At 38.9% G+C, this 27,383-nt stretch overlaps 1 protein-coding gene and 1 long non-coding RNA gene across 3 annotated transcripts in view; one reads left to right on the top strand and one right to left on the bottom strand.

Moving 5' to 3' along the window:
- MYO1D (myosin ID) overlaps positions 1 to 27,383 on the top strand; it is a 398,701-nt gene that overhangs the window by 229,627 nt on the left and 141,691 nt on the right. For both annotated transcript variants that reach the window (XM_036768084.1, XM_036768085.1), the window contains exons 17-20: positions 4,173 to 4,396; positions 9,069 to 9,213; positions 10,635 to 10,739; positions 24,301 to 24,414. In XM_036768084.1, coding sequence (XP_036623979.1) covers positions 4,173 to 4,396; positions 9,069 to 9,213; positions 10,635 to 10,739; positions 24,301 to 24,414 — 588 coding nt within the window. The remainder of the gene's footprint in view (positions 1 to 4,172; positions 4,397 to 9,068; positions 9,214 to 10,634; positions 10,740 to 24,300; positions 24,415 to 27,383) is intronic.
- LOC118857398 lies at positions 378 to 7,114 on the bottom strand. The gene is made up of 3 exons (XR_005010920.1): positions 6,973 to 7,114; positions 3,497 to 3,568; positions 378 to 411 (listed from the first exon to the last, which is right to left on the bottom strand). It is a non-coding gene; the product is annotated as an uncharacterized LOC118857398 (long non-coding RNA).

Below are 27,383 nucleotides of genomic sequence, written 5' to 3'. Positions count from 1 at the left end.
TAAAAAGAAAAACTAGGAAAGTAACAATTTTTAAAACCCCAAAGAGATAAACAAAATTGAAAACAAAAAAACATTGAACTAAGCTAAGCTAAGATCTGTTAAAAAAAATAAAATATATAAACAAACTAATTTGATATTTTAAAGTGCCAGTATCAATAAGCAGCAACATCATTAGCTTTTATATAGCAACTTCTAGGTTTGCAAAGTACTTTACAAATATCTCATTTTATCCTAGCAACCATGCTGGAAGTTAGATGCTACTGTTATCCCCATTTTACTGATTAGAAAATTAAGACAGGGTTTAAGTAACTTGCCTAGGGTCATATATCTAGTAAGTGTCTGAGACTGAATTTGAATTCAGATCTTCCAGACTTCAGGTCCAGTACTCTGTCCATTGTACCACTTAGGTGCCTGTAAGAATGAAAAAGAATTACAATAAATGAAGGGGAAGTAAGGGAAACTATTAGAAATATCTCCCAGCAAAATTGCTAACAAACAAAATGAATGAGTGTTTACAAAAATATAAAATACTCAGATTAACCACACAAGAAATAGAGACTTTAAATAGACCAAACACAGAAAACTAATTTGAAGATACCAGAAAAAAACTCCCCAAGGAGAAATCTCAAGACCAGATAAATTTAATGTTAATTCTTTCATACAAAATGTTAATTCTAACATACAGATTGTATACAATAACAAATATGGCATCTTACTAAATTTTTTCTATGTGACAAAAATGTTTCTGTTAACAAAACCAGGGAGAGATGAAACAGAGAAAGAAAATGATAGCATACTATAACTAATGAATATTGATACAAAAATGTCAAATAGAATATTAGGATAGAGGCTATAATTACATTTACTCTATGACCAGGTTGCATTTATTCAAGAAATGCAGGGTAGATTCAATATCAGGAAATCTATCAAAATAATGTTGATATAATAATAGCAAAAACAATAAAATAGGTGATCCCAAAAAGTTTTTGACAAAATAACAATATTTCTTTATGTAAAAAAAAATTAAATGACTTTTTAAACTGTACCATTCCTTAAAAAGTAAACAGTATCTATCTAAATCCAAGAGTTAGGATATGTTTAAAGGGAAAACACCACAGGCCTTATAATAAGATCATAAATTAATCAGAGATGTGCAATGTCAACACTATTGTTTAACATGGTACTAGAAATTCTAGCTACAGCAATAAAACAAAAAAAAGAAGTCGAGAGAATAAGGATGGGCAAAAAGGAAGCAAATGATCACTTTTGGCGAACAACAGATCTCAAAATTCAACTAAAAATTAATTGAAACAATAGTTTAATAAAGTAGTGAGACATAAAATAAACTTACACAAATTTTCTCTATATTATCAACAAAACCCAATAAGAAGAGATAAAAAAGGAAATTTAGTTCAGAATTACAAAAGATAACTTAAAATATCTGAGAGTCCACCTACCAAGACACATGCAGGAATTATAGGAATACAACTATAAAATACTTTACAGAAATAAAATTAAACAATTGCTCATAGTTGCATTATACCAATATAGAAAAAATGAAAATAATTTATAGATTTTGTGTCGTAATCCAACTAAGAATCAGTTTATAGAAATAGAAAAGTTAACTTAAAAATTCATCTGGAGGAACAAAAGGTAAAGAATCTCAAAGAAAATAGTGAAAAAAGTGGGAAGGGGACAGACCTAGCAGTAAATGATCTTAAACTGTACTACAGAGGAATAATCATCAAAACTATTTGATTCTAGTTAAAAAATAGAAAAGTTGATCAGTGAGACTGCTTTGACATATAAGATCCAGAAGCAATCAAACATAGTAATATAGTATTTGATAAAGTCAACGACCCTCACTACCAAGAATATACTATTCAACAAAAACAGCTGGACATACTAGTGAACAGTCTAGCAGAAATTGGATTTAGACCTACAGCTGATACCATATCTCCCAATACAATAAACTCCAAATGGATACATGACCTAATCTAAAAGGTCATAGCATATAAACAAAATAGAGAAAGGAGATACTTTTCACTTCTATCAATAGGAGGAATGTTCTTGACTAACCTAGGAACCAGAGGAGATAAAATTGACAGTTTTGATTATATAAAATTGGAAAGTTTTTGCACAACTAAATCAAAAAAGAATTGGAAGTAAACAGTTAACTGGAAAAATTTTTGCAGCAAATTATTGTTTAATGTCTGTCATATATAATGAATTGATACATGCTTGTAAGTATAAGGACCGTTCCCCATCAAATAAATGATCAAAGTGTGAGAGCTGGTAATTCTCAAGGAAAGAAATCCAAGTTAATCAACAGTTATATGAGAAAATGCTCCAAATCATTAATAATAGAAATACAAATTTTAAAAAACCTCCGAGGTTCACATCAGATTGGCAAAGATGCCAAAGAAGGAAAATTATTTGTTGGAGAAACTATGGGACTATAAGAACACTCATATATTGTTAGATCTCTGAAATGGTTCATTCATCCTTGAAAGCAATTTGCAATTTTACCAAAAAGTCAACAAACTATGACTATACTTTGGTCCAGTGATACCACTACTATATATACTCTGTGTGTGTGTGTGTGTGTGTGTGTGTGTGTGTGTGTGTTATATTCAATCTATATACAGAGAGATCAAAGAAAGAAGGAAAGGATGTAGATGTACAAAAATATTTATAACAGTACTTTTCTGTGGCCAAGAACTGGAACCTGATCGCTCAATAGGTTATGATATTAGAAGGGAAATAGTCAAATTTTGAACAAAATGAAATATTTTTGTGCTATAATAAATTTAAAAAGATAGATTCAGAGAAGCCTCGGCGGACTTGTATAAATTAACATAGAATGAATGAAATGAGCAGATGAATCATGCTTCCTACCTCTTACCAAAGAGGTGATGGACTAAAGGTGAAGAATGACATCTATATCCTCATTCATGGCCAGTATGGAGGTTTGTTTTCCTTCACTCTACTTATTTATTAAAATGAAAGGCTTTTAGAAGGTGTTAGGGGAAGCTCCATTAGGGTAAGGGAAGTGGTTATACTAGTGATTTCAAACTAAGAAGAAGAAGAAAAAAGAAAAGTATGTCAATGAAATATTTTCAATACCTAAAGAGTAGGTAAGGCACTTCAGATAAGCAGGACAGGCAGTATTGACAGTGCCATATTCTATTTATTTTATATACATACATACACACATAATTGATGCACAATGTCATATAAGGTCATCTTTTTCTGCCATTTATATAAGGAAAAATCAATTTAAAGAATATCAAAAGTGAAAAATGGTATCTCTCTTTGATGGGTATCATTAGCATCTGTCTTTAATCTTACTTGCATTGTCACTTATGTGAGAAAGCTCAAAATTCTTTCCTTTTAAAGTAAAGCATTTAGTTCTGTTCAGAGCTATAAACTGGCAACAGTTAAACTTAGGTTAATGATTTGCAGTAGTCTGAGGTTTGATGCCGTCTGTCCTTACCATGAAGTAAGAAATATGGAAATATCACCTCCTACATGAAGCCTTTACCCCCAGCAACTAGAGATTCCTCTCCTGCAAAAAAAAAAAGAGGAAGAAAGCCTTGCATTTATTTGGTATTTTTTGGTATATACTTACTTGTATATATTCATATTGTCTTCATCAATAGAATATAAGCTCTCTGAGGCCAGGGACTGTTTCTTTTTCATCTTTGTATATCCAATAACTAGCACAATGTCTGGTACACGGTGGCATTTAATATTTGCTGATTGATTGATTAGCTGAATTAAATAGAGGGTATATTGGAAAAGCATGACTACTTTCAAGTTCTCCCTCAGTCCACTGCATAATCTCATTATTCTGTTTTAAGTGTATATTATGAAATCTTAGGAAATCAGATGTACTCTTTCAAAGATAAATATAAATTAATTTTGGCTTGTCAGTACTAGTCTTCTCAGTCTCTCCCCGCCATGATTATATGACTAATTGAGAGTTGATTCAACTTCTTACATTTCCATTTCCCAAAGCTAATCTCTCCCTTTTATTCCTCCACAAAAGCTCTATACCAGATAACAACTGTGTGATATTCTGTTATGACTTGAATATGCCTGTTTAACTTTACATCTAGCCATCAAATGGACAACTTTCATCTTTTTCACTTCTCTTCCTGCATATAAAGGTGTGGAGGGGCACCATAGCCCGAATAAAATACAAGAGAACAAAGGCTGCTCTGACCATCATCAGGTACCATCGGCGTTACAAAGTCAAGGAGTACATCCAGGAGGTCAACAGACGCTTGCAGGGTGTTAAAAACATGAAGGACTATGGGAAGCATGTGAAGTGGCCAACTCCTCCTAAAGTTCTACATCGCTTTGAAGAGGCCCTCAAGGCAATTTATCACAGGTAGGAACACATTGGTGCAGTTTCTTACATCAACCCAGTTCTCATTTTTGAAAGCAAAAGAGTTATCTCTGCTTTGTGTCCTATAACATGCAAAAGTGGTGATGATGCAAAGTGTATTTTGTAAAAGATGAATAATACAATTGGTCTTGGTCTGAAATGTTTGCTTGAACTAACCATTCCTCCTTTTTGCCTTTTCAGTAAAGTGAGGTCCTCTGCTAGGGGGAGGAGGAGGGATGATATGGTATGGGAGGTTTAAGGAGAGAAGAGAAGTTTTGGAGCAGCCCTAGGGGAATGTGATGCAGAGTCATTTAGGGAGGTATAAAGAGACTTGTTTGCTACAGGGAGTGCCCAGTTAAGATTAGGTAACAAATCTGTAGTAGACCTAGTTAGTGTGACTTCTTGATTTCCTTCTGCTTCATCCAGCAGTACTGAGCAGGAATGGAAGAGGTAGGAGATCTTGAGGATGATGCAGGTCTAGAGTTTGGCAAGGTAGGAGCACTGAGCAGACAAGAGGGCAAGGCTCTCAAATGAAGAGAAGATTTTTTTTTGTCTTCACATGCCCAGCACCTAAAATAGTGTCAATACTTAATAAGGCATGGATGATTGTTGACTGATCCATGGAAGTTTACCATATTCAGGTAATCTCCTTGTTGGCAGGCACACTCTCCTCTTTATCTTGGCATCTCCTGTAACTCCTAGTCCTGTGTGTGTGTGTGTGTGTGTGTGTGTGTGTGTGTGTGTACATATACAAATATACATATATGTGTCCATGTATTTATACATGCATACCTATGTCACATAAATTACATATAAATATTATGTACTATCTATAAAATATAGCATGCCATATTATATATAGTAGGCATTAATAAATACATTTGATAATTTAATGGAAGGGGGTCTATTATCTCTCAAAATAACTATACCTGGAATTTAGGTAACCTGCCACCAGGTGGCAGTGGCTTGCCATGTCCATCAGATTCCACTTGTGTCTGGGTAAGAGAAGGTTAATATGCTTCTCCTACCTTGGTTTATTAGCGGACTTCAAACTCTTGACTAAAATAGATAAATTGAAATCACTTGAATGAAAAAAAAGAATTCTTTCTAGCACAAGCTTTTTAAAGAGATGTATTTGTAAGTACAATTTGGTACCTTTCTCCCTAATCTTTAACTTTATCAAATTACTTGAACTTTAGCCTCAGATCAAAAGTCCTTTCTGGAGGTTTGCCCTCAGCCTTCAAATTTAAATGAGAGCACTCTGGGATTGCTTATCTTGGTTTTAGCCATGGGCAGTCTATTCTCGTGCTTAATGTGTTTGAGCTCCTCATGGGGAGGGCCATAGCTTGCCTTTTACCCTCCCTGCTCCCTGAGCTGTCTCTGTCACAATGCTTTACACAAAATAGATGTTTGAAAATGTTTGTTGAATTGGAAAAAATTGAATTAAACATGCGAAAGCAGAAGAAAGAGAAAACAGAAAGCTAAGTACTAGTGCGGTGCTACTGAGAGTATGACAGCCCCTGGACTATTCTGCCTCTGCCCAAAATCTTTCCATTATACTATTTTTTGTTTTCTCTTCTTTGTTTTTCCTTCATGGAAGCTGCTGCTTAGGTTGAATTTTATTTACAAAGCGTAATTATTTATTTCTCTAATGGTCTTGAATTTTGAAATACAAAATTTGAAATACAAAAATTTGAAATATTTGAAAATGTGAAATAGAAAATGCCTCGGTTACATGTTAAAGGGACCACCAGCATTAAATAGAAAAGGATAAGGTAAAAACTACAACATTTAAACGGATTGTTTAAAATGGAAAACTGTCTCCATTATAACTACATTAGGACTGAGCAACCCCTTGCAGGCATTAACATGTCTAATTCACTTAATGTCCAATATAATAAGTCCTTAGATGCTGATGGTGTAGTGTAGTGGAGACACTCTTGAAGGCAGGCTCCAACACTTGCTACATGTAATACTTTGGGCAAGTCATTTAATATTTGTAACCTTCAGTTTCCCCATTGGCTAAAAATGAGAATAATTACACTTGTACTGCCTATCTCATAGAGGTATTTTGAGGGAAAATGCTGTATAAATTTATGTTACTGTTGTTCATACATGTCTTTTTTAGCTTCTTTTTTACAATGATCGAGCATTCATTTTTCTCCTCCCACCTCTCTTTAACTACTGGGACAGAAGCAAAAGATGGAGGGAGAAGGGAGGAAAAAGGAGAAAGAGGGAGAGGGGAATCTTCTGTATTACATAAGCACACTCAAGGAAAACATTCCCACATATAGTAATCCAAAAATGTGTCTCTTATTCTTATTTTGCATATTAATCCATCATCTCCATCATGAAGTCAAATTAATTTAATTTGGGAGCACGAGTATAGAATATTATTCCTCAAGGAAATGAGTATTCACTGTAAATACCAAAGCAAATCTTAGATTTTTAGGAAATAAAGGAAATAATGCTATATTATAGGAGATGCAAAGCACAGCAACCTAACCTCAAAAAAACAAAGATTGATTCTTGATCTGTTAGGAATTTTTAATCCGTTACTTTGAGAATGTGACTGTTACCTGTTGGCAAGGGAATTTTCAACTCTTTATTCCCCATCTCCTCCAATGCAAAAGTCAACTTTCAAATTCATCCTCTCTGGTGTTTTGGCAACTCTGATCCAAATACATGGGATGGCAAAGTCTTCCACTTCCAGTGCTGTCTATCACTGATGTTATAGATGTGTCAGATGAGTACTCTTGGCAAGAGGCGAACCAGGACATGGCTTAGCTGCTGCTCTCTTGGTCACCAAAGAAGAAAGCTCCCAAATGTGTCCTGCTGACAGTGGGATAGCTCAGTATTAAAGTTCCTTCCAGAATGAATCCATTGTGTTGTGGAGCCACAGGATGCTCTGGGGGCAGTGAAAACAGCTGTCTTCATCCTAAAAAGGGGGTTCATTGAATATAAACTGTCCATCTATAGAACACCCAGCAAAATCACTCCTGACAGAGGCACAGGAGCAGAAATAAGCACTGGCTATAGTTTCTTCTGGAGTTGTTTCCTCTTGTGAGAGGAACAACTCCTGGTGCTGGTTTTCCAGGTCTACTGTCCTCTGTCACTGAGTTCAGAAACCATCTGGCACCCTGTGCTGCCCAAACCCAGCCACAGGATCACCTTGATTGCACCAAATCCTTATCCAAGAGATAGCGTCCCGAGTGACTCTAATGGGACTTAAAGCTATGCCCCACATGGGCACTGTCAATGTGAAGAAGATGGGACCTGTAGAAACTTGGAAAAGAGTTGACATTTAAAAGGGGTTTACATATATATATATATATATATATATATATATATATATATATATATATATATGTATGTATGTATGTATAGGAAAGCTTCTACTCCTCACCTCTGTTTCCTCTTGTCTAAGCAGTAGGAACAAAACAGTATTCCTTAAGTATGTCCAAAGTTCCTGTGCACCGAGCAAGGCAGATGGCTTGGGGATTCAGTGGATAGACTTAGAGTCCAGAGAGGTCACGTCCTGCCACAGACACTTGTTAGACATGTAACCCTGGACAAGCCACTTTGCCCCAAACCTCAGTTTCCTTGATGACAAAATGAGAGAGTTGTATTTAGTGTCCTTTAAGGTCCCTTCTCAATCTGTCCTTCCATTATAAATACTGTCAGAGGCCCTATACTATGGACCAAGTGCTTGATCTACCCCAAAGCCTTAAGCAACATAACCATTTTCACATAAGCATTTGTCCGTGTAATCTCTTGTTCATTTTAATTCCTGCAACCCTTAATTTGTACCTATTATTTGGCACATATATCCTTTCCGGGCTTTCTATCCTGATTGTTCCCCTCCTAAATCACCTCTTTCTCACCTCTCACACAGACTATTCTCTTGGCTTCCTCATTGCCTTCCCTGTCCCAAGCCTCTTCCTTCTTCACTCTGTCCTCCACAATGTTTACTGCCACAATAATTTTCCTAATGTATGCCTGGTCCCATCACTCTTGGTCTGAAACCTTCTATGTTTCCCCACTGCCCACAGACTTAATGCAGACTCCTTTCTCTGATAGTCATGATATGACTCCAGCATACTTTTATGGCCTCACTTCACACTAGACTTCATCTCTCACCTAGCCACACCGGACCATGAGGCATTCCCCCTCCTGAAACGGTCCTTGCTACCTCTGTGCCCTTGTGCATCCCTCCCCCCTCTCTGCAGAGGGTACCCTGTCTGTCTCTGCCTATTGAAATCCTTCTCTGCTTTGGAGAACTAGCTCTGCCACTTCTACTGTGAAATTTTCCCTGACCTCACCAGTTACATTAGATCCTTTCCTTTCCCAGTCTCATGACTCTCTTTTTGATTCTCCTTCTGCCCTTTTCTCATTATGACATGTATATATTTATTTATGGGAAGGGAGAAGAACAATATCACGAACCTAGTAGACAGTCAATATTTGTTGACTCCAATTGCATGTGCTTTGTCAAAGTTATCATAAGTTTCAGGGGGGCATATAGCATTCCCTTTTCTGGATAGGAGGAACACAGGTATCTTTGACTTACCCTGTGTAATGTGAAATTTAATTGTTCTAACAATGGAGAGATCTTGCCCAAGGTCACAAGAATGTCATTTTGATATGCATTCCATCTTTTCTGATCTTCTTGTAGATGGAGAGCAGCCCAGCTTATCCGGAGCATCCCCGCTGCAGACTTGCCCCAGGTCAGGGCAAAGGTTGCTGCCATGGAGATGTTAAAAGGTCACAGAGCTGACCTTGGCCTGCAGAGAGCCTGGGAGGGAAACTACCTGGCAGCAGTGAGTACAGCAATGGAAATGGAAATCTGGCCCTTTTCTATGTGCATGAGCATGCATGCAGTGCACACATACACACACACACACACACACACATACATACACACACACACACACACACACTTTTTCTCTGAGAAACTGTTGAAAGAAAATAACGTAAGTAATTTGACAGATTTTCCTTAAGATGACAATTTGCAAAATTGCCTAGTTTGGTAAATCCTTCAGGTTCATTGTTGTGCAGTCGTTTTCAGTTGTGTCCAACTCTCCGTGATCCCGATTGAGGTTTTCTTGGCAAAGATACTAGAGTGGTTTGCCATTCCCTTCTTCAGCTCATTTTACAGATAAGGAAACTGAGGTAAACAGGATTAATAAGTGACTTACCCAGAGTCACACAGCTAGTAAGTGTCTGAGGCTGTATTTAAACTCAGGTCTTCCTGACTTGAGGCCCGGTGCTCTCCTAGCCACCTAGCCATCTTCAGGTTCACCACCTTTTAAAAAAAATTTGATCACTGTGACACATGCATATTCAGCAGTACTTTTCTGAGCCATCAATGACCCCCTTACTCTTCTGCCTCTTTATTTACTTCCTTAAAGGTCTGCATGTTCTCTCTCCGTCTCTCTCTCTCTCTCTCTCTCTCTCTCTCTCTCTCTCTCTCTCTCTCTCTCTCTCCCTCCCTCCCTCAACTATTACATATATGTAGATTACTCCCCTAATACAGATGTACACCTATGACTTCTGACCCTCTCCCTAGTCCAGTTCTCTTCCTCTGTCTGCCTAAAACAAAGTTTCTTGGTCTGGGGTCTATGGATCAATTTCATAGAATCCATAAACTTGGGTAGGGAAAAAATTACATATTTGTTTTCACTAACCACAATGGCAAATTAATATTCCCTTCAATTCTGATTTAAAAAAAAAAAGAAAAAGAGGAACAGCTAAGTAGTGCAGTGAGCAGAGCACCAGTCCTGGAGTCAGGAGGATCTGAGTTGAAATCCTTGACACACTTACTAGCTGTGTGACCTTGGGCAAGTCACTTAACCCCAATTGCCCTGCCTTCCCCACTCCAAAAAAAAGAAAAAAACCATGATTCTGAAAAAGGGTCCATAGATTCGGCCAGAATGCCAAGAGGGGTTCACAACATAATCAGGGTCAAGAAACCCTGGCCCGGGAGACCTCTCTCAACTTGGACTTCCACCAACTTTTGCAGAGTTTAGAGTCTAAGTGGGAAGACCAAAAAGAAACATGTACAAAGTGTCATGAATATTGTTACAAAGAAGTATATCAGTAGCAGTTGTCATTTTTTTGGTTATAAATGTAAATATTAGTGAATATTTGTGAGGCATTACAGACCCCGTGCCTCAGCTATTTCTACCCATCCTCTCATCAGTCTCCAACTCAGCTTATCCTTCTTTCATTTCTTTTCCAGAAGCCAGATACCCCTCAAACCACAGGCACTTTTGTCCCTGTTGCCAATGAACTAAAGCGGAAGGACAAATACATGAACGTTCTGTTTTCCTGCCATGTCCGTAAGGTAAAGAAACATAGAAAAGATAGAAAAAGAGTTTGTTGATTTGGTTACCTTAGAAAAGGACTCATCTTAACTGTGGTTCCATGAAAATTTTTCATTTTAAAAAATGTTTTGATAATTGTATTTCAACAGAATTGGCTTCCTTTGTAATTCTATGTGTTTTATGCATTTAAAAACATTATTCTGAAAGGGTCCTTAGTCTTCACTAGATTGCCAAAGAAATCTGTGATACAAAAAAGGTTGAGTTACTGCTCTAAAGACCCTAAATTAAGATGTCCTAGACAATAACAAAAGTACCATTTGCTATACATCTTTGTGAATCCACAAACTTGACAGGAGAAACAGGTTGGAGCACAGAAGGGAAAGGGTGAAATGGGAAAAAGAGAAGTATTACTGTTGTAGAAATGTATTATTGACTAGCCACGAAAATGGAAGAATCTGATGCTGAGTTCCAGACACAGAAACCTGGCACAAAGACAAATGATACGGCAACAATGGGGGACTTCGACTGCCCCTGGACTTTGGCTGAAATGTTGTTAAAAGTAGATTAATTCTTGATTTTTCCTATTGACAATTTCATTTCTCAGCAGATAGAGGAAGTAATTGTGGGAAGAAGGGATAGGTCTGACCACCTGGATACACAAAGAATGAAGTACTTGGTGAAATAGAATTATCAGGGACTTGGGGAGAAAGACACCAGGCCATCTTAGAACTGGTCATAAGGAGAGACATGATGGGCATCTAGGCACAAATGGATGAATGAGTGTTTATTACTCACCTTACTGTCTATAAAACACTCCACTATTCTCTGGGCTTCCTTCCTCTCAATGGATTCACATTCTAGTAGGAGGAGATAACATACAGGAAGGAAATTTCAGCTGTAAGTCAGATGGAAAAGCCTAGTGTTCCTCAGGATGTAGTGGCACCCTATATGGTCCTGCATCTTCTTTAGTGCCAGGCCCATTAATAAAAGCATATCCATTTCTTAAGTTGAAGTGTTTGACAGTACCAAGAAGGTAGAAGTTCTATGGATTAAATTAAGCTTAATATAAATAGCAACATTCGATTCATTATAACTAATCATGAATGGAATGTGCTGTAGACATAAATCATTTACTTACCCATCACTGAAAGTGTTTGGAGATTGGCAAGAATGGTAGGAATGTTGTAGAGAAGTTTCCTGCACCAGGTGGGAGCTTAGATTAAATAACTTTGTATCTTTTAGCCCTCCCATGAGTTAATGTTTCAGTTGCCTTAGAAGCATTTCCATTACTATTTTACTTAGAGGCAGACCTAAGGATGAGAGCTCTAAATATGTATGTTATATGCTTTAGGCTAGATTTAATTAAACTATGCAAATTTTTTTGCTTTTTAAAATTTTTAACAAGTAATAACATTTTTTATTAATTTTATTTTTATTAATTTGCCCCACTTGTTAATTGCAAGCCTTTACTCTTCTTGAAGATTTTCTTTAGTCTTCAAATGTAGTAAGGACTGCCTAGTGCTCTTGAAAGAGTACCATATTTGGGTTTTGATATCTAAACCAGGGAAAGCAAAAATTGAGAGGGAAAACTATAGACCATACAATTTCTCTAATGAATATTGATGCAAAAGAATTTTAAATAACATACTAGCAAGGAGACTACAGCATTATATCACAAAGATCATACACTGTGACCAGGTGGGATTTATACCATGAAGGCAGGCCTGGTTCAATATTAGAAAAACTATAAGCATAATTGACTATGTCAATAATGAAAACAACAAAAGTCATATGAGTATATTAGTATATGCTTTTAAGAAATTACACCACCATTCCTATTAAAAGCATTAGAAAGCATAGGAATAAATGGAGCTTTAAAAAAAATGATAAGGAGTATCTATCTAAAACCAAAAGCAAGTGGTTTTTTTTTTTGATTGGGATAGTCTTTCCAGCCAGATCAGGGGGTGAAGAAAGGATGTCCACTATCACCATTACTATTTAATATTGAATGTAAGAAGCTAGCTGTAGCACTAAGAGAAAAAAAAAGAAAGTGAAGGAATAAGAATAGGCAATGAAGAAACAAAACTGTCACTCTTTGAAGATGATATGATGATACACTTAGAGAATCCACTAAAAAACTAATTGAAACAACTAACAACTTTGCAAAGTTGCAGGATATAAAATAAACCTACATAAATCATCAGCATTTCTATATATTGCCAACAAAATCCATCAGAAAAAGATAGAAAGAGAAATTAAATTTAAAACAGCTGTAGACAGTATAAAATACTTGGGAGTCTATCTGCCAAGACACATCTAGGAACTATATGAACACAGTTTTTTAAAATTGGAGAATTGGAGAACTCTTAATTGCTCATGGGTAGGCTAAGCCAGTGTAATAATGAAAATTCTACCTCAATTAATTTACTTATTCAATACCATAACAGTCAAACTACCAAAAATCATTTTATAATAAGAGATAGAAAAAATGATAACAAAATTCATGTGGAAAAATAAAAGGTCAAGAATATGAAGGGAATTGATGGGGGAAAAAACATGAAGGAAGGTGGCCTAGCAGTACTTAATTTCAAACTATATTACAAAGAGGTAGTCATCAAAACAATCTGGTACTGACTAAGAAATAAAAGGGTAGATTAGTGGAATAGATTAGGTACACAATATACAGTAGTAAATGACCATAGTAATCTACTGTTTGATAAACCCGAAGATCCAAGATTTGAGGACAAGAACTCACTATTTCACCAAAATTTCCAAGAAAACTGGAAAGAAGTCTGGCAGAAACTAGGTATAGACCATCATGTCAGACTATATACCAAGATAAGGCAAAAATGGATATGTGATTTAGACATAAGGAGTGATATCATAAAGGTATTAAAGGGAGCATGGGAAATTTACCTTTCAGATCTATTGATGAGGGAAGAGTTTATGACCAAACAAGCGATAGAGAGGATCCTAGATAGTTTTGATTACATTAAATTAAAAAAGTTTTGCTCAAACCAGGCTAGTATAGCCAAAATTAGAAATGAAGCAGGAGACTGGGGTGGGGTACTTTATATCAAGTTTCTTTCTAAGCTTCATTTCTCAAATTTATAGAGACCTGAGCCAACTTACCAAAAATAAGAACCATTCCCCAATTGATAAATGGTCAAAGGATATAAAAAGGCAGTTTTCAGAAGAAGAAATTAAAACTATAAATTATCATAGGAGAAAAATGCTCTAAATCACTCTAAATCAAATGCAAATTAAAACAGCTCTGAGGTACCACCTCACAGCTGTCAGAATGACTTAACATGACAAAGGAAAATGACAAATGCTGGAGGAGCTGTGGAAAAATAAATTCCTTAATGCATTGTTGGAGGAGTTGTGAACTGGTCCAACCATTCAGAAGAACAATTTGCAACTACGCACAAAGGGCTATAAAACTACATACCCTTTGACCCAACAATACTACTACTAGTTCTGTGTCCCAAAGAGATTAACAAAAAAGGAAAAGGACCTATATGAACAAAAATATTTATGGCAGCTCTTTTTGAAGTGGCAAAGAATTGGAAATTGAGGGGATGCCCATCAATTAGTAAATGGTTGAAGAAGTTGCGATAAATTATTGTGATGGAATACTATGTGCTATAAGAAATGATAAGGGAAATGGCTTCAGAAAAGACTAAGAAGACTTAAATGAACTGATGCAAAGTCAAGTTAGCAGAACCGGTGGAACATTGTACATAGTAACAGCAATATTAAATGATTTTCGGTTGTGAAAGACTTAGCTACTCTGATCAATGATCCACAATAATTCCAAAGGAATCATGATGAACAATGCTCTCTGCCTCCAGAGAGAGAACTGATGAACTCTTGAGTGCACATTGAAATGCATTGTTTTTCACTTTCCCTATTTTTCTTGCTTTTTTTGCAAAATGCCTAATATAGAAATAGATTTTGCATGACTTTCACATGTATAATTGGTATCATAGGGGAGTGGAGCCAAGATGGCAGCTAGAAAGCAGGGACTGGCTTAAGCTGCCCCCTAGATCCCTCCAAACACCTGTAAAAAATGGCTCTGAACAAATTCTAGAGCTGCGGAACCCACGAAATAGCAGAGGGAAACAGGTATCCAGCCCAGGAGAGCCTGGATGGTCACTGGGAAGGGTCTATTGCATGGTGCCTGGAGCGGAGGGCCGCCCCGTGTGGGCTGTGCCGGGACAGACTAGACTGGAGTCAGCCAGCTGGAACAGGCCTTGGGGCCATGAAACAGTGAGCCGTGGCAGTTACCAGACTTCCCAACCCACAAAAGCCAAAGAGCAGGTTAGGGGGAAACTGGGGGATCAAGTTCAGAGTGGTCCGGCCACCAACTCTGGGGGTGGAGGAAGTGGTACAGAGGTGGCTATGGCAGCAGCAGGAAGCTCCTGAGGCAGCCTCCAGAGCGCCAGTGGCTTCCCGAGTCCTTGGCTCACACAGTGGGAGGAATCTAGCAGCAGATCAGAGCAGGAGTACAAGGAGCGCTTTGTGGGCACAAAGGCAGATTCTCTTGCTGTGCCCTGCTCAGATCTGTATTGTGGTCCTGGTTGGTGGGTCTTGGGGGAGGAGGAGCGCTGCTGTGACAGAGCCTGGGGTGATGGAGGAGTAGAAGTAGCTCTGAAAATAGCAGTGCTTGGACCCTAAAGCTTGGGACGAAGTACTCTCTACTCCACAAGCAGTCGTATCCTGACAAAAAGGCTCAAGGGTCAAGTAGTTGGCTGGGAACATGAACAGGCAGCAAAAATGGTCTCAGATTCAGACTCAGACTCAAACTCTAGATTCCTTTTTTGGTGACAAAGAAGACTAAAACATGCAGCCAGAAGAAGTCAACAAAGTCAAAGAGCCTACATCAAAAGCTTCCAAGAAAAATATGAATTGATCTCAGGCCATGGAAGAGCTCAAAAAGGATTTGGAAAAGCAAGTAAGAGAAGTAGAGGAAAAATTGGGACAAGAAATGAGGGTGATGCAAGAAAACCATGAAAAACAAGTCAATGACTTGCTAAAGGAGACCCAAAAAATACTGAAGAAAATAACACCTGAGAGAATAGACTAACCCAAATGTCAAAAGAGATCCAAAAGCCAATGAGGAGAAGAATGCCTTTAAAGGCAGAATTAGCCAAATGGAAAAGGAGGTCCAAAAGACCACTGAAGAAAATACCACCTTAAAAATTAGATTGCAGCAAGTGGAAGCTAGTGACTTTATGAGAAATCAAGATATTATAAAACAGAACCAAAGGAATGAAAAAATGGAAGATGATGTGAAATATCTCATTGGAAAAACCACTGACCTGGAGAATAGATCCAGGAGAGATAATTTTAAAATTATTGAACTACCTGAAAGCCATGATCAAAAAAAGAGCCTAGATATCATCTTTCAAGAAATTATCAAAGAAAACTGCCCTGATATTCTAGAACCAGAGGGTAAAATAGAAATTGAAAGAATCCACTGATCACCTCTTGAAAAAGATCCCAAAAAGAAAACTCCTAGGAATATTGTCACCAAATTCCAGAGTTTCCAGGTCAAGGAGAAAATATCGCAAGCAGCCAGAAAGAAACAATTTGAATATTGTGGAAACACAATCAGGATCACACAAAATCTAGCAGCTTCTACATTAAGGGATCAAAGGGCTTGGAATATGATATTCTGGAGGTCAAAGAAGCTAGGATTAAAACCAAGAATCACCTACCCAGCCAAACTGAGTATAATGCTCCAAGGCAAAATATGGATTTTCAGTAAAATAGAGGACTTTCAAGCTTTTTCAATGAAAAGACCAGAGCTGAATAGAAAATTTGACTTTCAAATACAAGAATTAAGAGAAGCATGAAAAGGTAAACAAGAAAGAGAATTCATAAGGGACTTACTAAAGTTGAACTGTTATGTTTACATTCCTACATGGAAAGATGATGTGTGTAATTCATGAGACCTTTCTCAGTTTTAGGGGAGTTAAAGGGAATATAGACAGAGGGCACAGTTGAATATGAATATGAAGGGATGATATCTAAAAAAATGAAATAAATTTAAGGGGTGAGAGAGTAATATATTGAGAGAGGGAGAAAGGGAGAGATAAAATGGGGTAAATTATCTCACATAAAAGTGGCATGAAAAAGCAGTTCTGTTGGAAGGGAAGAGGGGACAGGTGAGGGGGAATGAGTGAATCTTGCTCTCATCGGATTTGACTTGAGGAGGGAATAACATACACACTCAATTGGGTATCTTACTCCACAGGAAAGTAAGGGGAAGGGGATAAAAATGGGGGGATGATAGAAGGGAGGGCAAATAAGGGGAGGAGGTAATCAAAAGCAAACACCTTTGAAAAGGACAGGATCAAGGGAGAAAATTCAATAAAGGGGGACAGGATCGGATGGTAGTAAATATAGTCAGCCTTTCACAACATGAGCATTGTGGAAGTGTTTTACATAATGATACATGTGTGATCTATGTTGAATTGCTTGCCTTCCCAGGGAGGGTGGGTGGAAAGGGAAGAGGGGAGAGAATTTGGAACTCAAAGTTTTAAAAGCAGATGCTTAAAAAAATTAAAAAAGGGGTTTTTTTGCATGTAGCTGGGAAACAAGATATATAGGGAATGGGGCATAGAAATCTGTGCTGCCCTACAAGAAAGTAAGGGGAAAGGGGATGGGGGCGGCGATGGGGTGAAAGAGGAGAGGGCTGACTGGGGAACGAGGCAATCAGAATATATGCCATCTTGGAATGGGAGGAGGGTAGAAATGGGGAGAAAATATGTAACTCAAAATCTTGTGGAAATCAATGTTGAAAACTAAAATATTAAATAACAAAACTTCAACTTAAAAAAATAATTGGTATCATATCACTTGCCTTCACAATGGGTAGAGAGATTTTAGAACTCAAAATATAAAAATAAATGTTAATTTCTTTTAATTAAAAAAAAAGTACTGTAATTGCAGTCGGAGTTTCTAGGGATTCAAATCCTGCTACTATTTTTATGTCACCTTAAAGCAAGTTATTTAACCTCTCTGGGCCTCAGTCTTCTCATCTGTAACATGAGGTTGAATGAGATCAGAGATTCTTCACCTTAGGTTTTTATAAAATTATTATTACTTTGATAACTCTGTTCCAGCATAATTGGTTTTCATTGTAATCCTATGTATTTTATTCATTTGAAAACATGATTCTGAGACGGGGCACATAGGCATTGCTAGACTACCAAAAGCAGTCCAAGACACAAGAAGGGTTAAAGATTGCGTACTCTAGATGGTCTTATATTCAGCTCTCGAAGTCTCTCATGCTCTGGTACCAACATTCACCAAAGTTCTCTAAAAGGGATCACTTAGAGTCACCCTCACACCAAAAGTTATTGGACGCAATACTCTTTCTGAGTCCATTTTGCATGTGAATTTGAATGTTTCTACATTAGCCACGAATCACTAGTCTGTCATATCGGGCCCTTTGACTCCTGTCTGTTTCCTGTTTGTTACCCAGCAGTTATTTGTTGTTACTTAGGAAGATTTATTTCTCTTACTACAACTTGAACAATTTGCATGTGCTTCTTTTTCTCCTTATTTTAGGTATTTCCAGTTTTTTTTCCATCTCCTTTTCTCATTTTTCCCTCAAATACTATGATTTGTCTCATCTGTAAAACTTTCTATGGAAGCAGTTTGACGTTTTGGAGGCTAATTGCCTTAGCTAAAAAACATTCCCCAAATACATGATTGTATCATCCAAACCAGCAAGTACCTAATGAATTATAAAATGCCTTGTAGCACTTTCCATCTCCCAGGAACAAGGCTTCCTTGTGATTTCAAGGATCCCTTGATATGTGAAATTTTCAATCTTATAGAATTCTAAGTTAGGATGTAGCTTTAGAATGTACTACTTTAAAACTCTCAGTTGCGGAATTTTAATGTTTTCTTTAGAAGAGTCTTCAAGTAATATTTACCACGTTCAAGTTTTGCTGCATCAGTTCCATAAAACTATGTATCAGATATAGAATGTTCTGTTCCATTGCTGCAGGTAAACAAGTCTCCTTACATCAGATCTATCAAATTGGCCATTGTTTGCCATGGACTAGTTCTGCATTAGGCTTTTGCTACCAGTCTAAGCAATGCCTAGAATCTAAACCTTTGATTTACATGTATATCAACATGCAAAATATACCTTAGGTGGATATCAATTATATGAAAACCACATTTCCCTGATTATCATAGTGTGCAGGGAGCAAGAAAGGAGCATAAAAAGAAAAGTCAACCATTAACGTAGATATTCAATGAAATTATGAATAACAATAATAATTCTTAATAATCAAGAATATTAATAATTCTTAATAATAAAATAGAGGTTTGTTTTTAACTGCCCAGTATAATTAAATAGGGACAAGACTTCAAATACCAAAATAGGTACTTATTTTTTAAATTTCTAATTTATTTATGAAAAGAGATGCTTTGTTAAGTCAATAAACAAATAAGCACTTATTAAGTGCCTACCTACTATGTGCCAGACACAGATAAGCATGGGAATATAAAGGGGGGTGGGGAGGGAATCTCTGTTTTCAAGAAGCTCAGTGTAAATGGGGGAGATCAAATGCAAAAAAATGATGTACAAATAAGCTTATAGATAGAATATATTGGAAATAGTCAAGAAAGGGAAGGCGTATCACTATGGGGCTTTGGAAAGGCTTCTTGCAGAAGGCTGGATTTTAAAGCTGGGTGCCTTGGGAAGTCTAGAAAGGCAAGACTTGGCCAGGTGACGAAGGGCCTTCCATGTCAAACAGATGATTTTATATTTGATGCTAGAGGCAACAGGAAATTACTGGAGTTTATTGAATGGGGAAGGGGTGCCAAGGTCATCAGACTCTCTCTTCAGGGAGATTACCTTGACATCCTCTTAATAATGGTCTTTCCACCACTTGGATATTCCCTACTGCCAAATAAGTCTGTCTAAAATAATAATTTAATTACATTAGTCCTCTGTTCAAAAACACCCCATAAGGGCTCTTTCCTGTCTTCAGTTCACATTCTGTAGGCTAACCCTCATGGCCATCAGGAATCTGGACCACTTATTTTCCAACTTTAGCAGTACTACCCTACATGCTCTGTATGACCTTACCATCATTTTGACTGGACTCCCATCCGCCATATACACACATTGTGATCCTCCATGCCTTTGGTCAGAATGTTGCCAGAATTCCCTCTCTCACTCTGAACATTCCGCTCCCGCAACCCATGACTATTGAGTCCCTTCTCAACATGCCTTTCATGTTGCCTTCTCTGATGCCCTAGTGAGTCATCAAATCCTCCATTTCAATTCTGAAAGTGACCTGAGATATCATGTAGTGAAATACCTTGTGTTACAGATGAAGAAACTAAGATGGTGCATTGAAAAGAGCACGAATTTAGAGGCAGTGGACCAAGATTCAGTCTTCTACTTGCTGTTGTCTGACCTTGGCCAAGTTGTTTAACTGCTATGACCCTCAGTCTCCTCTTCTATAAAATGAAGAGGTTAGATCAGATGTCCTTTAAGGTTTGGTCCAGTTCTGTATCTAGATCCATGATCCTAAGGCCCAGAGAGGGTTATTGACTGACCCAAAATAGCACAGATAGCAAATGCTAAAGCTAGAATTCAAATTCAAGTCCTTCCGTCCCAAATCCAGTATCCTTTCTACTGGCCCACAATGCCCCCTTTCCTTCCTTGGATCCTCCTTCTCTGGATTTTTGGCATTTTAAGATGGGAAGGCTCTAGAATAGCTCTCTCATTTTCCAGATGAAAAAAAGAGAAATGACACTCAGATGTCTCAAAAACAACGCTAAGAACCACTGATTTGGAGTTAGAGAAAAAAAGAGCTTGTTTTATGGCATGGAAATGGGTTCTCCTTAAATAGAGAACATAAAGTTACCTTTTGTAGACAGAAAGCAATCCTTACAAGCATCAGGGCATGGAGTTCCTTCAAAGTAAAAGGTGTCCTGGGAGTTTGGATAAACATCTAGATCTTTCCAGAAGCTCCATCATCCTGACAAGCACAGCCCTCCATTAGCTGTTTTCACAGCAAGCTTGTCTAGAGGAGGTCATGGTTGGGCCACATAAATTTTCAGAGGTCATTTGAGCAAGCAGCAACATTACTGAGAAAATCTTGATCCTATGCACTCTCTCTCTCTCCCTCTCTCTCATTTTTAAGATTTTTAAACCTGCTATATAAAATTCTTGGCAAAGATGCAAAATCCTGGACCGATTTGCCATTTCCTTCTCAAGCTCATTTTACAGATGAGGAAACTGAGGCAAACAGGGATAAGTGACTTACCCAGGGTCACATAGCTAGCCAGTGTTTAATGTCAGGTTAGAACTCACAAAAATGAGTCTTCTTCACTCCTGGACCAGGACTCTATCCACTGAGCCACCCAGCTTATAACTTGATTTAAGTTAGGCCTAATAGGCCAAAAGTATATTTTAAGAAATAATATTTCTAAAAACTGAAAGTGATTATGTAGTGCTGGGGGGAAAAATCTTCTTTTTAGAGATCCAGTTTTACTAACTCTTGCTTGTAGTGATGAGATAAACAGGGACCCCTGTGCCTTCTCTGGGGAAAATGCCCCTCCTTACCCCATATTTAGACTTTTCCTTGGTGGACGCTTTCAGTTTCCCACCCATCTGTGACATCAGATGTAAGAAACCAACCAGACAACCTGTCAAGTCTCTGCGCCTCCCTTTAAAACCTCTGACCCACTTCTGCATCAGTGAGAAATTCTGTACAGGACAGGTCTGGGGTCCGTGCAGCAAATGGAGAGGAAGGGGGAGGGCCTGGTATAGATCAGGGACTGGGTCCTGATCCCTCGGGATCCTTCTCATGTCCTCAGCCACCAACACCCTCCTCTTGCTGCAGCCTTTCAGCCAGTGCCCAGGCTTCCCCACTGACCACATTGCGTATATTGTAGATAGCCTCTCCTGGGATCTGGCTGGGCCCTGGTCTCTAGGGTAATAGCGTATCCTTGCCCCACCCTCCCTTGTTCCTCCCTCTGCCTAAGGTGTTTCAGGTTAAGTGCCTTCCTTTGCATGAGACCCGGCCTTTTGCTTTTAGTATTATTGGCCTTGTCGGTTTCTTGTGTGGAAATCTCCAAATCCTTTTTTTTAAGTGACTGCAGCAGGGACAACGCTCAACATTATGAGTACTGTTCTCCAGGCTACTGAAACCAAAGTGTGCCGTTGTTTTGTCTTTACTAATTGTGGAAAGATGATATGGCAAATCTGCCGGGTTCCGGAAAGAGAGAGGAAGGCAGGCAGCGGCTTCTTGTTGCTTAGTTTTTAGTTTTCAGTCATGCCTGACTCTTCATGACCCCATTTGGGGTTTTCTTGGCAAAGATACTGGAGTGGTTTACCATTTTCTTCTTCAGCTCATTTGACAGATGAGGAAACTGAGGCAAACAGGGTGAAGTGTCTTGCCCAGGGTCATGCAGCTAGTAAGTGTCTATCCACTGCACCACCTACCAGGGAGCAATTACTACATTAATTATTAATAAGGTGGTTTTAAGGTTTCAAATGATGGTTGTTTGTGTACATGTTATATCTCCCTAATAGACTACAAGGTCCTTGAAGGCAGGCCCTTAGATAAAGATATCTAATCTCCTTCAGCACCTAGCTGCTAGCAGCACTCAGCACCCAGCCCAGTCTTCCACTCACAGGAGGACGCTAATAAATGTATGTTGAAATAAATTAATACAAATAACTTCCAACTCCCAGGGGGTAGGGGTGGGGGGGCTCAATAAATAAATCACTCTCTACCAACTCCCAGGCCACTTGTGAACAGCTGTATACGCATATCTCAATTAGCAACAGTAATAAAGTGGAGCTGTGGCATTGCTAATTAAAAGCTACCAATACACAATTCCCTTCATTAATCCAAAGGTGAAGCTCTGGTCTGACACCAAGCTGAACACAAGGGACTTTGAGAAATTACTTCCTGAGGGCTCTTCCCTCCGGCACTTGGGAATTTTTTGGTCCTAGAAAACCTTCCCCAACATCCTCAATCAGCCCGATGTTACCCAGGACAGGAGAAGGGTAAGCAGGAGATTTTGAAAATCCCACGGGGTTTGAGGAGAGAAGTACCATTAGGACCGGTCAACAACTCATCATTGAGTACCGGCACTCAGTCCATTCAAGAGAGAAGAATGCCCCTTCACTACCCTCCAAGAGCTTAGGAAGACAGCTGGCATGTGGGAAGCAGCCCAAGAACAATCGAGGACAAACAGCTGGATTGCTTCTAAGTGTTGTCTGAGTTCAGGAAGGGAAGTCAAGTGTGAGTCTAGAGTCATTGGGGAACTCTTCAGGGAGGAGATGGGGCTTGAGCTGGGCCTGAGATTATTAGCAGAAGAGGATGAGCCGACATCTTAGTCAGGCAGGACTGAGTATTACAGATCTAAGGGACAAGAGTGTGTTGGTAAGAAGTTGGAAATGAGGTTAAAATCACAGAGCTAGAAATAGACCCAGGAGCTTGCCTCATCCAACTTCCTTGGGAAAAAAAAAAGATTAATGAGAAAACCAAGGCTTAAAGAGGTTAGCTGAGGCTAGAACCCAAGCCTCCTGACTCCTGAGGCAGGTTAATCAGGTAGATTATGGAGGGGTTTATGCAGTGGATTTTTGAAATAGAATGGCATGACTAGCTGACTTCAGTTAAAATATAACATATAATGCAATATTAGAGACAGACCTTTAAATATGTTGTTATATGTTACTATATGTGTGCATAATTACTATATCTAACAGACCTTTAAATATGTTATATGTTACTATATGTGTGTATAATTACTATATATAATATGACAGACCTTTAAATATGTTATTGTAAGTTATTATATGTGCATATAATGATTATATATAATATGTGATATATGCTATTATATATTGTTTTATTATATATTATAGCCAGTCACTGAGACCTCCCTTTTCTCCTCTCTTCCTCTAATATGATCCGTATTCATACAATTTTATAAACAAAACAAAAAACAATGATTCCAGAAGATCAATACAGACGATGGTATGGAGCGGGTAGGAGACCCTCAGGATGAGGAGAAGTTGGTAGAGTGTTATAATCAATCAGATACGACGTGAAGTAGCAGGACTAGAATCTCCTGAGACCTCATTGGGTAGAAACAAGGAGGGGTGCCTGGGCTTAACTGGATAATGGGGGGGGCGGTCTCCCTCAATACAAAAATAGTGCAGTTTTAGGCCATTAAAGCTTATCTTTAATATCACTATCATTGAATCATAATATCTTTACAGATAAGCTTCAGTAGCTTAACAACTGCACTAAGACTTTTGGGACACCCTGTATAGCTATTCATTATGCTGGTATTTTTTGCTATTCGTATTTGACCCCATTAAAATGTAAAATCCCATGAATGTAGAAACTGTCTCTTTCATCTTAAGGCTCCTCGTGGAGTCTTTTGAACATCATAGACTTAAATCAGTCAATGCTGCTGACAGTCTGATCCTAGGGTCTCAAAAACCACCCCTCCCAGCTTCTGGATGTTTTTAGGACGACATTTCTTCCTGCCTAAGGGGATTCTTTGGTTTTCTCCTAGGTAAATCGTTTTAGTAAAGTGGAAGATAGAGCAATCTTTGTCACAGATCGCCACCTGTACAAGATGGACCCCACTAAACAGTACAAAGTGATGAAGACCATCCCCCTCTATAATGTAAGTACCATCCGCGGACCGATCTCTGTGGCTCTTCCACACTTCTGATCTCACTGCCTTGTCCAGTAATATGGATATCATATGATTTCTCTTTTCTGATTTTATGGTGATATTTGAATTTATAGGCAGAGGAGGTGAAGTGAGGATGTCATAGGGAGTGATGTTAGAGGCCATATAATGCAGTCGCCGTTACAAGATTCCCACAGTTCACTAAAGTTCTTTCCCGGGGTACCTATTCACACGCATGCTTGTTGGTGATCACTAAAGCCTCAGTAAGACAATTTTGTGTTGAGAATACACAGCTAATTGGTCAATGTCTAATTAGAGAAGTAAATTACTTTTGGATTTCCTTATCTGCCTTTCATTATTCAATTTATTTTAACTGTACCCTTCCTTGAGATCTTCTTATATAAATAGAGACTCTGTTTTTGAAGCTTCCATCCATTTTGGTAAATAATTTATAAGAATAACACTAATGGATGACATTAACATAGTGTTTTGAGGTTTCCAAAATGGAAACCTCATGTGCATGATTATCTCATCGGAGCCTCACAACAGCCCTGTGAGGTAGAGACTATAAGTATTTTTGCCCATCAATCTGGGGTTCAGAGAGGTTATGATCTGTTTGGGGTCACACAGCTCAGTGTCACAGCTGTGATTTGAACCCAGATATTACTGACTCCATCCTGATGATACCGTATTGAGGCAGCAATTTAGTGCATTGGGAAAAGCCCTGGAATTGCAGGAAAAGAAGGGTAGTTGTGTGAGTGTATAGAAGGGTACACACGTGAGAGATGGAGAGCTATTAGAATCCACTGGATTTGGCAACTGATTGGATACCTGGGGTGAGGGCGAGGGAAGAATCAAATATGGTGGCCAAGTTTTGAACCTGGGTGCCTAGAAGAAAGGTGATGCCCTCGACAGAAACAGGGAGGGAGACAGGGGCTTAGGGGGGAAAATAACAGCTTCAGTTTGTGGCATATTGAATTTGAGATGCCAAAGAGAGGTCCAGATGGAAATGGTCAGCAAGCGCTGGAGATTACAGGACTGGAGCTCAGGAGAGAGGTGAGAGCTACATATATATAAACTGGGAAGTCACTGGCATAGAGATGATAGTTGAACTCATGGGAGTCTCTGAGATCACCAAGAAAGAGAAGTCATAGACAGAAAAGAGGAGAGAGCCCTGGAGCACATCCCATGTCAAATCATGCTTCATACCTTCCTGTCCCGTCCAGTCTTCCACCCAAGCCATCTTGCCATCCATCTGTTCTTGCTGCCTTTCTTCTTCCCTACCTGGCCCAGCATTCTTGGCACTGGACCCACCACAATCCATGCCGCCAGTCCCTGGGGAAGTCGATCCACTTGTGCTTGGAACTCCTGCCTTAGGAACATTGTCTTTATTGTGGCTAAGTGAGTGCAAACTTACCTGGCCAATGGTATCTAGCCGGCTGCTTATCTTTGTTGTTGTTCAGTTGTTTCAATTGTGTCTGACTCTTCATGACCCCATGTGGAGTTTTCTTGGCAAAGATACTGGGGTGGTTTGCCATTTCCTTCTCCAGCTCATTTAACAGATGAGGAAACTGAGGCCAACAGGGTTAAGTGACTTGCCCAGAGTCACACAGCTAGGAAGCTGGCTGTAGACTGTATTATTCTTCACATTTCATTTAGCCCAGCCATCCACTCAGGCCATCTCACCATCTGCCTGCTACCATATGCATTCTCTCCTCTTTTCTCATCCCTTCCCCCCTGTATTTTTCACTCTTTGCCCTGAGGCTCAGTAATCAATACTATCTAGAAAGTGCCCGTCAGTCACCTGCCCCGTGCCCCACCCCCCACCGTCCCTTGGGCTCTCCATCCCAACACTTTCTTCCTCAGCCACCACTCTGCATCTCTGTTGTTTCAGTCCATTCAAAAGTAAGTTCCCTAAGGAAGATGCTATCTCATTGTTTCTATGCTGATCCCCAGGGCTGGCACGTGCTAAACACTTTTTTATTAACTCATTCTCCCGATCCCTCCCCCTCCTTTTATAGCGGAACAAGCCAAGGTTCAGAGAGATTCAATGGCACTGGCCTGAGGTCACGCAGGCAGGAAGTAGCAGAGCTGGGGTTTGAACTCAAGTCCTCTGATGACCAACCCTGTACTCTTTCCACCACACTTTGGGTGCTCCTAATCTTTAGGAAGAGTTTTTTTGAATGTTAAAATGTCAAGTTTCATAACTAACAAAAAATATGCAAAAATACGTTGAAATAAAGTCAGTAAACATTTATTATATACCTACTATGTACTCAGCCCTGGAGATACGAAGACAGAAACTAAACAGCCCTTGGCCTCAAGGAGCACATGGCATCATTTACACAGGCTTAAGAGTTTATTAACTTTAACTCAAACACTCAGAGCGGTCTGTGATCTCATTGATGGGGCTGATTCCCTTCCCATCCCTGACTGCCCATCCTGGGCAAGTGTCGTATATGACAGGTCACCAGAGAGGAGCCGCCCGATGTGCCGGGGACTCGGCTCTAAGGCTCCTGTGACATATATCCTCTCCATGAGGATGCCAAGGACACCAATTTTGGAGAAAGTAGAAATAACCCCAAAGGGGAGAGGAAGAATTTATTAAGCACCTACTATGTGCCAGGTACTGTTCTAAGCCCTTCACAAGAGTTATCTCATTTGATCCTCACAACAGCCCTTTGAAGTAGGCATTATTATTATCCCCATTTACAGGTGAGGAAATGGAAGTCAAGTGACTCGCCCCGGGTCACACCGCTAGTAAGTGTCGGAGGGTTAGATTTGAATTCAGGTCTTCCTGACTCCAGGCCCAGGGCTCTATCCACCGCACCACCTCACTGCCTAAGAGGACAGAGAAGGAAAAGTAGACCAAATCACATGTAGAGGAGATACACGCTGGAGACAAAACAATGGTGAGGGTGCTAAGGGCTTGCTTCTCCTGGTGTCTGAAAGTCGAGAGG

The sequence above is a fragment of the Trichosurus vulpecula genome, chromosome 7 (assembly GCF_011100635.1).
Source record: "Trichosurus vulpecula isolate mTriVul1 chromosome 7, mTriVul1.pri, whole genome shotgun sequence".
Lineage (NCBI taxonomy): Eukaryota > Metazoa > Chordata > Mammalia > Diprotodontia > Phalangeridae > Trichosurus > Trichosurus vulpecula.
Note: the sequence above shows the minus strand (reverse complement) of the source record. Positions and strands in the feature narration are given on the sequence as shown.